The 13545-nt window shown below is 50.4% G+C and overlaps 1 protein-coding gene across 2 annotated transcripts in view; it reads right to left on the bottom strand.

The window, feature by feature from the left end:
• The window catches only part of CAMTA1 (calmodulin binding transcription activator 1), a 221624-nt gene that overhangs the window by 17295 nt on the left and 190784 nt on the right, over window positions 1-13545 (bottom strand). For both annotated transcript variants that reach the window (XM_080631333.1, XM_080631332.1), the window contains exons 11-17: window positions 4172-4311; window positions 3741-3937; window positions 3336-3414; window positions 2670-2985; window positions 1970-2493; window positions 656-843; window positions 9-255 (exon numbers count right to left, since the gene is read on the bottom strand). In XM_080631333.1, coding sequence (XP_080487459.1) covers window positions 9-255; window positions 656-843; window positions 1970-2493; window positions 2670-2985; window positions 3336-3414; window positions 3741-3937; window positions 4172-4311 — 1691 coding nt within the window. The remainder of the gene's footprint in view (window positions 1-8; window positions 256-655; window positions 844-1969; window positions 2494-2669; window positions 2986-3335; window positions 3415-3740; window positions 3938-4171; window positions 4312-13545) is intronic.

Below are 13545 nucleotides of genomic sequence, written 5' to 3'. Positions count from 1 at the left end.
CCACGTACCTTGTATTTCCTGAACACTGTCTGGACGAGTTTGGCAGCTTCATAGAGTTCTCTCTGCTCATGATCAGACAGAGTTAACTGTGCAAACTCATTTTCTACCTTCTCGCTGGTGGATGCACTCAGAAATTCAGACCAGTCTGCTGCCGAGGGAAGGCTGGGTTTCTCAAAAGCTATTTCACTGATTGGTGAGCCTGCAGGGCTCAAGCTGGTGTTCGAAGAAGGGGTCAGGGGTTCACTATACAGACTTCTGAAATACCAATCACAGTAGGAATTAATGGCTCACAAAGCACCTGGGCTGGTATCACAGATAAGGACTACGACATTTCTGAGTTCGAGGCAGAAGCTCATGTTCCCCTCCCTCTCTCCAAGCAATGTCCCACATTCCTGAGCTGCACTGCACAGACTTGGCACCGCAAGAGAAGTCACAAGTCAGACCACGTGCCCCTCCTTCTGCATGCACTCCCGTTCTTCCATCAATTTGAAACTGTGCTGGCAGCATTACCTTTGACCACGAGACTGTGGCTGGGCTTGGAACACCAGCACTGGGTCCCACTGAGAACTAGCATCTGCAGGCTAAAGAATCAGGGCACGCTGCCCAGCATTCGGTCCACTCAAAAACCCAGAGCAACTTCACAGCTCTTACTGACCTTATCTGTGCAGCACTCGGCAGATGATCGACATCAGCAAGGTAACTGGCCAGCCAGCTCATTGTGGTGCTCATGGCAGCACTGTCTGTTCTCTCCACCAGCGGTGACTCCATTGGCACAAAATTCTCCCGCTTGATCCTGTCAGGCGTTGCTTCAATAATGTGCTCTGCAAGTGTCATCATGTTCACCTGGGAAGGGGGAGAGGAGAGCAAACTTTTGCTGCCTGGTAGCAGGAGCCTGCATGTTATAGCCTAGCTTCAGATTGCCCCATTTCCCCCCAACTTGTGGTAGCTGGAGTCTACTGCTTGTCTCAGCACTGGAGGGAAATTCATTAACCAAAGTTCACTTTCTGTCTCTTCTGATAAAGTACTGAGAGGTTTCCTATTCCCCAGACCTCTCTGAGTGCACAGGGATCTGGTGAAAGGTTTATGTCATTGGGGCTTTGCTGTATGCTACTGACAGCTGCCACTGCGATCTTGTTTCCAAAGGAAAAGCAAGCCTGCACTCCTTTGCCGAGATGTGCAGCAGAGCAGGAGAGGACAATAAGGGCACATTATGAGAGTTCAACCCTTGGGATGATGGCTTTGATCATCCTTTGTCAGGGAATCCTGACCCACGTCCCCCCACCCACCGAGGGTCAGAGGAATTTGAGATACAGAGAACACAAAACAGCTCTTGGTTTTGCACACATCTGTTAACCTGCATTACACCAGCAAGGTGAGAGTACTCAAGAGATGCTGAGGCGCTGCATGAAGGCTGTGCTCCCATTGCTCTTTTCAATCAGAAGACCAAACACAGTCTCCTTCCCCCAGTGATTACTTCTCATTCTGCTGTGGATTTATTTCCTCTATTGCATACCTGGTGGGATTTTTTCCTTCCTCAAACCACTGGTTCTCTCCTCCTCCACCCGTATCTCCTTGCCCTCTAAAGTGCAGCAGCTTGGCACTGCTTCTCTCAGGTCACCCTGTCTTGGTAGGGACTGCTTCCCAGTTCCCAAAGGACTACAGGGCCACCTCATTCACTGATGTGACCAAGAGGCTCTGATTTTCCATTTTTCCTTCGCAATTCTCTTGCAATTCTGTGCATTCTCTACACAGTTGAAACATATGCCAGTGCATGACCCTAAATGATAACCATGAACCCTTGTGTCCAGGTTGGAAGGACACCCTTTGAAACTGGAAGAAATCATACACTGACCACCTCCTTTCACAAAGCACAATACAGAGTCCCTTAAGGCCTCCACAGAAGTTTCTCACACTTAGGCTCCTCTGTGCTCTCTGAGACTGCTGAGCTTGTTGTTATGGGTATGTTTACCTGCAAGTCATCCATTTGGTGTAAGCAGTCCTCATCCCCTGCATTGTCCCTATAGGACAAGAGCTCTGCATCCACCATCTCCCTGTCAGCCATCATCAGTACGTTCATCTGCTCCCGCTGGCGTAGCCGATGGGCTACCGTGTCCTTCCCCAGCACAGCCCCCTTCTGGCTTCCTGCCACCTGCACTGCAGACACACCAATATAAATGTCTTTTGGGTTCCATTTGATGCCTGCTTGGCTGCCAGAGCTCCGGTACCCAGTAACTTCTGGGATGTGCTGGGAGAGCTCTCGGCCATAGTCCCTTATCCCTTCACTGGGGCTGATTGTCTCAGTGGCGGATTGCTTGGAGCTGGAGTTCTGCTTCCTGATGCTTGGTTGTTCCAGACTCAGTGCAGTGGAAAGCAGCTTCTCTTGCCGGGCTTGAAAATATTCAGGGCTCAACTTATGTTTTTTGGGTGCAGGGTAATCTTTCTGAGTCTCACTACTGTAGTAACTGGAAGGTTCTGATCTTGGTCGTCTCAGTTCTGGAAACGAACAGATCAATGGTCAAAATGAAAGATGCAAAACCATGATTGCTGTAGGAACTACAACAGCTTCTGCCACAGAGCTACAGGCAGAAGTTTGTGCCATGTTCTAGGAATGTACGTGCAAAGGGAGTAACTATCACCTAGGGAGGATACTATCCACTGGGTTGTCTTACCTGTGTTTGTACTGGAAATCACAGTGACTCCCTTCTGAGGCTCCTGAGAGGCAATAAGCTCACTCTGCCACTGGGACACCCAGTTCTCTGTGTTGGAGTCTGTGCTTGAAGGGCACTGAATCCTGGGGTTTTGCCCAAGCTGAGTTTGCTCATCTCTCTGTAGCTGCTCCAAGCACTCTGCCAACTTCACGTGGCCCCGAGACCGGGCAATGGCCAGTGGCAGTCTCCCAAGGGAGTCAGGGATAGAGATGGCTCGGCGGTCCCACTTGTACAGCACCACAGCTGCATCCATGTGGCCCAGGGCACATGCCCACATCTGAAAAAGAAAACACAACTGACACACTGGGCAGCCTTCCTTCCCCTTCCTTCTCACTCATGCAGTTCAATCTGGATCCCAGCTCATGGAAAAACATCTCTGAGAAGCAAAACCATAACACGGCTGGACACCAGCATCACTGCAAAGGCAGAGCAGCCTCACATGCAAAGGAATCTCAGAGATGAGAGAGATCTCTTTCATGCCAGGAAGCTGAGAGTGCCGTGTCCTACCATTTACACAGCAAGGACACACAAGAAACATCTACTCTTCAGAGTGTGAGTCACATTAGGAATATAACACATCAGGAAGAACTCCAGAGGGTCCTCAGAAGTTTTAGTCTCTGCTCTTACCAGAGGAGTGCAGGAGAAATGATCCACATTCAAAGGGTCAACTTCCAGCTCCAGATCAATGCTGTCTGCATGTTTGGTGCTGCAGAGGAAACAACAGAACAAATGATGCTCTGCAGCTGTGTTAGAAACATTGCCTAAATGCACAGCTTTTCCCAGCACACCATACCACACAGAAGTGGTCACACATATGCCCATGACGTGTTTATTAGAGATAGTGCCCCCACCAGAGACTTTAAGAGCATGATACAGCCAGTGATTGGACTTGCTGTCCCAGGAGACAAGTCCCATCAGATCAAAGGACAGGAACAAGTTCAAGGACTCGGCTGTTTGTACCACCAAGCAGAGCTCACTATGCTTCTGCCATGCTTGTATTGACACCCCAGAGTCCAACGGGCTGGGTCTTACCGCCATTTGATGAGGGTCTGGATCAGTGTAGCATAGCCCTGGGCAGCAGCGAGGTGCAGCAGCGTCATTCCTCGGAAAGTCTTTGCATGGATCAAGTGTTTGGACTTTGCCCAGCAAGCACGACTCATCATCTTCTCGCACACCACCACCACGCGGCTCTCAAAGCAGCTGCCCAGTGTCCCAGTCCCAGAAACGCACTGAAAGACCACACACATCCCAGTTTAACCACTGAGGGGAGCTGCAACCTGCCCTGAGCAGGCAGCCTTGCCCTTCTAGAAGTACTGAGACAGTGGCAGATGTGAGTGAAAGCCAACTGCTCCTAAAGACACCCAAAACCAGGCTTGTTTAGGGAAAACTACAGCCCTTCTCGCCACCACCAACCCCCAAAGCAAGCGTAAAGCTGCCGTGTCTGGACACAGCAAGGTTCATACCTGTACCTGCGTTCCTCCATTCCCACTCCCATTGCTCCCGCCTCCTACTCCTTGTTTGTGCTGCTGGGAGCCTGTCATTTCAGCCATTCTCCTCTCCATCTGCTCAAGTCGCTCCAATATTGACATCCTGAACTGGTTATCTAGGGTGGAGAAAGCCAGAATGATGATATTTCCATGGAAAGAAAGCTCAGGTTTTGGCAGCCTACTGCAGGAAGCCACTAACAGCTATCCTGGAAGTCACACAGGAGATTTGCTCTGCTTGGCAATGCACAGGGACACTTGCGCTGCAGCATCCTAGCGCTGCAAGTTCCTGCAGCAGCCCTTTGACTGCAATTCCAGAGAACTTCCTTAAAGAAAACAGATGGAGAAATGAAAATGCAGGCAGAAGACAGATCCTTTCCCTTATGATTCTAGCTGCAGGCACACAATAAAGCACTGGGATAACTCAACTTCTTTATGAACATAAGTAAACTCTAAGCAAGTATAAACCATTCAGACAGCAGTTCAGTAGGGTCATATCTGGCAAAACACTCTCTGTTTTAGAGACAATCTACTTGACCAGAGGGCTGAATTCAGCCTGCCTTGCCTCCTGAAACTATGCAGGAATGGTCCCCGGAGGAAAAGATTCCTCTGCTTCCTTCTGTGCTTAGAAAAAGGAGCCTTTAGAAAGGCACTGACAGACTCCCTTTCTTGGAAAACAGCCTCAGTCAAGTGCCAGAAACAGAAGTACCTGAAATCAGAGCATGGGTACTGATAATCCACTGACGTCATTCTGAAAAGAAGTACAACTCCTGAGCCCCCGGGTCTCTGTGGAAATCTCGAGGCTGTATTTAGTTGTTTTCTGCTCCTTGCATTGTAACCCAGCACTATGAAACAGTGATGAATGCTTCAACTGTGGAGCAGGGAGATTCAGATGGGACATTGCTACACCTGATACTATAGAGCAATCTCTTTGTGTTTAGGGCCAGTCAGTGCAGCTCGAGTGGCTGCAAACACAGAGGGCTCCTTCTGTCTTGTGACCCACAAGCCTCATGCAGCTCACGTAAAGCTGGGCAGCATGATTTTGTGGATAGGGAACATTTAATGAACCTTGCTACTGCGCGCGTATAATAAACGGTGGGGAAAAGACAACCCTCATCCTGCTTGGTTTCATGCATCCATGGAGTTGATGTGGTGGTGCAGAGCACTGGTAAGCACAGAATAAAGCCCACTGACAGTCATATGCATCAAAATGAACAAGCTCTGATTAAGTTTTAAAACAGAAAGTCTTCTCTGAGCGACCTGGTTCCATGTGGAGTCCTCCCTGGAAGGTTACAGAAGTACTCGTATACTACACTCTGCAAAGCACAACTCTCACTAGAGGGTATTAGAGATACAATCTCTTTGCTGTACTACACTGAGGACCCATAGTGCAGACCACTGATAAGAGACAGCTCAGGTCCGCCGGCTGAAGACATCCTTCTCTCTAAGAAGATGCTGTGGTCTGATCGGAGACCCTTCTGGCCAGCTCCACTGGGGTGTCACGCACCATCCCATTCTGATTGCTCAAGAGCTAGGGACAAAGGAGCGCAGCCAGCACCCTCCCTCTCACCTCATTTCAGAGGGGAGCTCACTAGGGTCTTTTCCTACCTATCCAAAACACCGTTACTTATTATTAGACCCTTATTAATACTTGAGTTGTCCTGTTAAGTGCAAAGCCTCTGGGAAAGCGGCTGAGTTCCATGAGGAAATACTCGTAACGCAGATGCTGTGTCCCTGTTAGCCCTCAGCAGCAGCACAAGCCGTGTTATCCCAGCACGTCTTTGTTCCAGGAGTGCTGCAGTGTGCTGCAGTGCAGTCCATGTCGCTGTCTCCTCCTTCCCCATTGCCAGGCAGAGCACGTACGCTGCAGAGACTGACAGAGACCTGGCACCGCTGAGCCACCCGCACCCTGCAGGCCTGTGCCAAACAGAGCTGCTGCAGCTCGGGCACTAAGAGCAGTGGCCACGCAGGCTCATGGCGCTGCTCTGCATATTTAATGTCACTCTCCCTAGGTGGTCCAGCATGTGCACTTTATTAGAGCTGAGTACCAACACACCCCGGGTATCACACCTGAACCTTCGACCTCGTATGAGCAAAAGCAGCATCCTTTATAAAGAAGAAATGTGGCCTGAACTGATGTTACACAACAAGCTCAAGGCTACAAGATACTGGGGAGTAGCTCCTACCCATTTAACTGTCAAAAGAGTAATTATTCTGTACAGCCAGAAACAGCAGGAGAAAACTATTCCAGTGAGATGCAGAATAACACTGTACAGAACACTATTCCCCACCACCCCTTTTTCTTTTTAAGCTGAAACCAGTGGAACAGAACTGGAGAGTCCCATGTTTGTGTCCATTTTCCAGGCTCTTCTCTCTAAGCTCTGTGATCCCTAATGAGTGAAGCCTTGATCTTTCCCAACACCAAGCACCTCCTGGCACTTCTTGTCAGAGGACTGAAGTTATTAAAGGTGCTGTCAAACACCACTGTCCCCAGATGGGAACACTGAAACAACGAAAGAAAAGCAGGGAACTTTTCTTAGGAAACAGCATCTAGTGCTCCCACGTATTCCTATTTGGCAACTGACACTGCCCCCATGAAGTATTCAGGGCAGGACTACTTGATTTTAGGTAGTACAGGGTATCTGTTTGACTTAACAGGAGTATGAAGGACAGACCTTATAAACTCAACAATGTCTTAAACCTGTATCTTCAGCATCTTACCAAGACAATGGTGTTTTTCATAGATGGTTATAAATCACTGCTCAGTCTATTAGCAGGTCAGAAACATATTGCTATTAGTAAAATGGGAAGTGGAAACAAACATCCTGGAGCACCAGAGCCCTCTCCATGCATAGCAAAGACTGCCCACTTACCCAACAGCAGGATTAGAAAACTCCAGGCAGCAAACAAGGTACCTGGGGTGGTAGTGATGGAGAGTATCTCTGTGCTGCCCATTTCCCATGGGATCAAACTTGCCACCTAAGGCAGCTAGAACAAAGCCACAGCTGATAGCAATTTCAAAGGTATTTATGTCTATTGTTTCCATAATGAATTCCATGGTATCAAGTACATCAAGGAGTCCCCTTCAAAAGTGACTGATCACAAGTACAGGGAAGGGAAGACAGCAATTGGCCACACTGCAAGAGTTGGAATCTACACAGCAAGGCCTGGATGCACACCAGATTAATGGCACATGCGAGCAGCAGTGAGAACATCTGTCACTCTGTGAGCGGGAGATCAGAACATCTGTATGCGGAGCAGGAAGAAAACCTCTCACAAACAGGATGAAAATGAAGTGTAAATGAAGAAAGACAAGCTGTCTGGGGTTACCCAGTTTACCTCATGATACTTAAGAGATGGGCTATAAGAGCCATAGGGCTGAACATTACAGGCATCACTGTGGAAAGTTCAAGACCCTTTATCCCTTGTTAATTATTTTGCTCGCCACATTCTTTCCTGTCTTGCTCACTTCAGGGGTCTGTGTAGAGCCGCACTGCTTAGCAGGCAGCGAAGTTACAGAAACACGGTTTCCACATTCTTGTCTTTTATATTCAACAGAGGATCTCATGACAAGGATCTGTCTCGCAGTGCACTGACGATGAGAGCTCAGCAGCATACAAATTGCCATCAAAAGCAGCTTTTCTCCTGCCACACTATTTACAGGAAATCTGAACATGTCCAGCCCAAGCACATGCCTTGCAATGGAAGCAACCTCTTTTCAGAGGCAGCAAAGATGTGTGTGGATACAAACACTTCCACATATTTAAGGTTTTACCCAAGGACTCTGCTCTTTGACGATGAAATTCCAGATTTATGAGCCAAAAAAATTAAGACTTGCAAATTTTTCCATTTCTTGAGTTTTCCACTGCATATAAATCTGAAGAAACATTACAATATTCTCTAAGAAACCAACATGAAGGTTTGTGAAGCTGTTCTTCAAGGCTGCCTCCACCGAAGGCAATGGAAACAACCGCATTCCTGTATCTCCAAAACACCTCATAAATTCACAGAAACCATTCTGAACATTGAATCTTTCCTGGAAATTATTCTTCTTCAAATTTAACAACAGAAATGTAACATCAGAATTACTTCTCATCATTATCCCTTAGCACAGCAGGAAGAGGTGGTGGCTTCAGGCCCTAAGGGCTTGCTTTGTGAACAGGGGAGCCGCACCAAGGCAGACAAGCCTGGTTTCATGCAGCTGCTGTGAGCTGATGGGAGCTCTGAAGCTTTTGGGATCTGGTGGAGCTACAGGCATGCACTCACTCATGCTTTACCCCTCCCACCATGCATCTCCTGTGAATCTCTGCAAGCCCCAGGTGCACCCGTGGATCACGTGTTAATTTAGGGATCTGTTCCATCACACACAAAGCCATTTCCACTTCCGTTGTCCTCAGCCCTTCACAGGGGGCTGAGAAGCTGTGCCACAGATTCAAAATGAGGCAGAGGAAACGCAGAACTATTCCTGCTGGTATTTATTTGCAGGGTTCAGCCCTTCTGAGAAAACCAGTTGTTCCAGTGTCATGTCATGCTGGGCTGCCCTGCATGAGGGCAGCCTGACTGTCCCACAGGGAGGGACTGGACAGAGCTGCTTGGTCAGACTGACCTGTATTAAGAAACGAGTTTGTATCTTACACTCTTTTCCCTAAAACATGATCCATCCTTTGAGTGCAGACTGAGCTGCTTTTTAGTTTGTACTCAGAGGGAGCCTACTACAGATGACAGTAACAACAGCAAGTTCTGGACAGAACATTTCTTGAGGTGCAAAACTATTCTGGTTTTTATGACTTTTAATGCCTTGTTACTCAGCAGGCGTTTTACAGAGCTACAGCGAGAACACTTGCAGAGTTACACACAGACAACCTGGATAGTTTCATGTTAACAGGTTGGTTTAAACCATTGGCATTTTCTTAGCCCTGATCCCTTCACTGATGAATTTAAAGCAGACCTGTATCAACAGCTCTATGAGCCACCACAGCAGCCAGCGGATAGAAAATGGAGTGAACAGAGGAGGTAAACTACCTCCCAGACTCTGGAAGTCACACCTCCATTTTCTCCTCTAGTGGCCTCTAATAAATACTGCATTTCCTAACTAAGACTCTGAATGGGTAACGGATGCACATGTGATTATACGCAAGTGCCTGCAGAACCACCACAAGACACTCTACACTCCTTCATTCAGCCAGCTCATCTGCCATTGGGAGACAAGACACTGGAGACTTTGTAAGAGTCAGGGTGGAGTCTCCATCCTAAATGATACAGAGAAACAGGGACTAAACCTGGCGTGGGTTTGCTGCAGTGTAGTTTTCCATTCAGTGCTTCACCTGCCCCTCTGTTGCACGGCCCTTCCCATCTTCTAAACCTCTTCCCGAGAAGAAGAGACCTCTTCCCGAGATGCTGTGTTCTTTCTCTTGTGGAGCTGTGTAAGCAGTGTTCCCAATAGATGGGAATCAGCTCAAACCGCTGCCCCTTGCTCATGCTTTACTACAACACGTGGTAAAGCTACTCTAGCAGACACAGAGTCTCAGGTCTTGCACTTTCTTTGTGTGGTACCTGGAACACCACCATGGTCCAGGCATGGAGCGATGTGTCCAGACCACCTGCTCTGTTTTACACTCTCACCTGGAGGTCTGGGTTGGTTTTGTTTGGTTGGCTGGGTTTTTGGTTTGGTTTTGGCCATGCTGCACAATCTAATAACAGACAGCATTAGGATGGACTAAAGGATGAGGTGCACAGTATCCTGCACATGAAATAATTATTTCCCCACAGACTTCTAACCACTGAACTAATGCTAACGTGAGAGATCTGCATCTGCAAGTGTCCCCAGGTACTTAAATACTCCAAAGATAGGAAGCCACTCTGAGGGCACTGGCTTCTCAGCACGTGCAGTTTAACAGCAGTGCCTGTGTTATAGATTCACCCTATGAGCACGCACAGACTGGATCTAACAAGTGCAATAGCTGAGCACTGTAAAAAACCCCTGCAGTGCAAAGACATTTTGCTGTTTTGCAGGGCAAGTCAGACACACCATCTTTTCTCATCCAGTGCAAGCTGTGGGTGGGGATGGAAGCAGCCTAAGGACACATCCCTTCCCAGAGTCCCACTGTGCTGTTCCTAGTTTATAAATCATCTGTCTCTTGCCTATAAAAATCCTGCTCAATTCTTCTCTACAGTAAAAACCCTGAACACCTTCCATGCTGCAGTATCAATTTGATGTGGTTTAGTTCTTATTTCTGAGGTGTCATCATTACAGAAATACACATTTCTGAAATGAAACTGCTGTGGCAACCTCAATGCATCTTACAAAAAGCTCCGTTTAGCAGTGAACAGGTCATAGTCTCTACCAGCAAATGGAAGCACTCAGCATTTTTCCTTAGGATTCTAAGACAAACACATACCTGTGTCAGTGAGGCAGGTCACTTCCAAGCCTTCTGGTTACTGAGAAATGCCACAACTGAGGCACAAGATAAGGAAAACACTGTATTCAACTCTGTGAACCTAAGTGATAGCTGAAGAAAGTCTATGTGCCAAAGAAGAAAGAAACACTACAGGGTATGGTCAGGAATAATGACCTAGTCCAGACCTGCACATCCACTGTCTCTGATTTTAAGCCATTAATCCAGCTACCAGGGCAAGCCTTCTGACTGGCCACACTTTTCCCATAGCTCTTCCAAAGCTGTAGGACTTCAGCTATTACTCACATGCTATCCGGGACTCCTCTGTTCCTCCCTGTCATTCCCAGCAGTCAGTGTTCTCTCCAAAGATGATCCTTCCCTACTTTTATCATGCCATTACTAGAGAAGAGGAGAATGGAGGTAGCTCAGGCTGACTTCTTCCCAAGTGACAGTCTCTGTACCAACACTGAAAAGCACTTGCTGCCTTTTTATTTCAGCCTTCTGTTCCCCACAGCTTAGGGATGGCAAGATTTTCACACTAGCCAGAAACAGCTACTTCAGCAAAGCAGGGGAGATTGCAGCCAAGCCTTGATGTGGACTTGATGTATTTTAAGTAGGGCAGACAAGACATTACTTCTCCTGCTATTTAGTGATTTGTATAGAAACAGTTGCCTGTCTAAGGTCACTCTCTGCACCTCAGGTCAGAAATTGGCTGTACTTTCCCACAGGTACCAACTACGAAAGATGTGCTTGTGGATGAATGTGAAGAGCAACAACCTAGGAAGACGTGCTGTGCTGCTGCTCACCTACCCACTGCTCAGAGACTCCCTCTCACAAAAACTGCAAACTCCAGAATCAAAATATTCAGAAATCACTGACTTACGAGCAGAATGATCTAAAACAGCTTCTAGTTGCTGCAAAATTGGATGAACAGGAACTGCTGCAAACAACAAAGCTGTGAAGCACCAGAACAGGTCAGCAAAAGAGATCAAGATCTCCGTTACCGGAAGCTTTCAGACAGACATCACTCATGTTTACCCCATCTCTAAACTGGGAGTGGCCTACATCATTTTCTGAAGTCCCCTTCATGTCCCACTCTTTTTGATGAAGCACTCTGGAAAACAAGCTTTGCAAGGTATAGAGTAGGTGTGTGCTTCAAGCATCCCTATGCTCTGCAGGGAAGGTTTGGGCTGCTGACCTCATCCAACACTGTAGCAACACAGCACACGAGACTGGAAACTAGAGGGTTGAAGATGCACGCGTGATACTACAATAAACGTGCTGTCATAACTCTGAACCTGCATCGTAACATCCCTCTGGAAGGGCTGGGGACCAACAAGGGAGGGCAAGTAGATGGAAATTCAACCACATCCCAGAGCTGGAGGCACAGGAGAAGGGGGAGGAACAGTGAGCTGGAAAAGGCGCGCGTTTACGTTCTAAGTACAGCGGAGTGCTGGACAACACAGAAGCATGCAGATTTAAATCCAAATACTGCACAACACATCATCCTGTAATACTTACTGAAAGCAGGACTTTGGCACATCTGCACAGCCACCTGCATAGGATGGGGGTCCTGGACCCCTCTGCAGTACCTCTACCTGCTTCCTGGGACATAAACCAACAACAACTAGCACCACAGGACTGACCTGGGAGCCTACAAAGGCATCAGTGGAGGCTCCAGCCAGCATCTGGTGCAGACCCTGCGGCAGGGGCGGACAGAGCGGGCTCCCGCACGGACCTGGCTGTCGTCTGTGGCATCCTCGCAGCCGGCTGGAGCTCCTCCGCCCTACCGCGGCGCGGGCGGGAGGCTCAGCGCTGCCCGCTCTGGCTAGCGCTCGCCGGCATGTTTCAGAAGCTGGAGAGTTCGGCCGTTCGCAGCGGAAGACGACGTCAAGCGAGGTTCAGCGGGTGCGGGCATGGCGCGGCACGCAAGTGCCAGGGTGCTGGAGCCGCGGGGCGGCCTCGCAGGACCGAAGGGCTCCGGCACGGTTCAGCATGGGGGAACGCGGGAGCCTGTGCGCGGAGATGGGCCACCCCTCTCCAGCCACGGGCGGCCGCCGCCTCAGAGCCCCGGGCGGATCACGGACGGATGGACCCGCGTTGGAGCCTGCGGGCGAGCCCCGCGGCAGCGGACGGCCAACAAAGGCACCGGTGTCCCGTGCGGCGGCGCAAGCGAGGGGCTGGGAGTCGGTTACCCTGGACGCGCCCCAGGGCGCATCGCCGCGGCCGACACCCTCTAGGTAGCGGTACCGGCCCGAGCTGCGGCACTTCACCGGACTCGGGGCGCTTGGAGCGGGGGTGTGAGTGCAGCCCCGAGACCCCGCCGCCGGGCGCTTCGCCTCAGGCTTGCCTCGCGGGTGCTGTGTCCCGCCACCGCCTTCAGCCCACGCCGGGGCCGCCCGGCGCCGCCATAGCGGGATAGCAGCCCCGTCCCACGGCCTGGCCTCCCCACCCCAGCGCTCAGCGGCGGGCCGGTACGGCCGCGGGCGGCAGGAGGCGGCTGCGGCCGCCGCCTTCCATTGTCTGTGCCGGCGCGGCCGGGCGGGCGGCCCTGCCCCGCTTCGCGCCGCTCCCCTCCGCCGCCGCCGGGCCCCGCCCCGCGCGGTGACGTCACCGGTCTCCTATTGGCGGCCGCCGCCGTGTTTACAAGCGCGCGCCCTACGCCCGGAGGACCCGGCCCCGCCCCTGCGGGCACCGGGCGGGCACCGGGCGGGCACCGGGCGGGCACCGGGCGGGCACCGGGCGGGCACCGGGCGGGCCCGGCCTCCATCGTCCTGCCGCCTCCAGGGGGGCTGCGGGCGGTACCGAGCGGCTCCGGAACACGTGCCCTCGGCCGAGGCGCGCCCGCGCGGTTCCCATCCCGCTGCACCGCAAACAAGGACACTTCTATCCATTGCTGCCGAGCGCTGAACCCCGACACGCAGCTCCAAAAGAAGCCTGTGCAGTCACTTCGACCCA

This window comes from Psittacula echo (genome assembly GCF_963264785.1).
Source record: "Psittacula echo genome assembly, chromosome: 17".
NCBI lineage: Eukaryota > Metazoa > Chordata > Aves > Psittaciformes > Psittacidae > Psittacula > Psittacula echo.
Note: the sequence above shows the minus strand (reverse complement) of the source record. Positions and strands in the feature narration are given on the sequence as shown.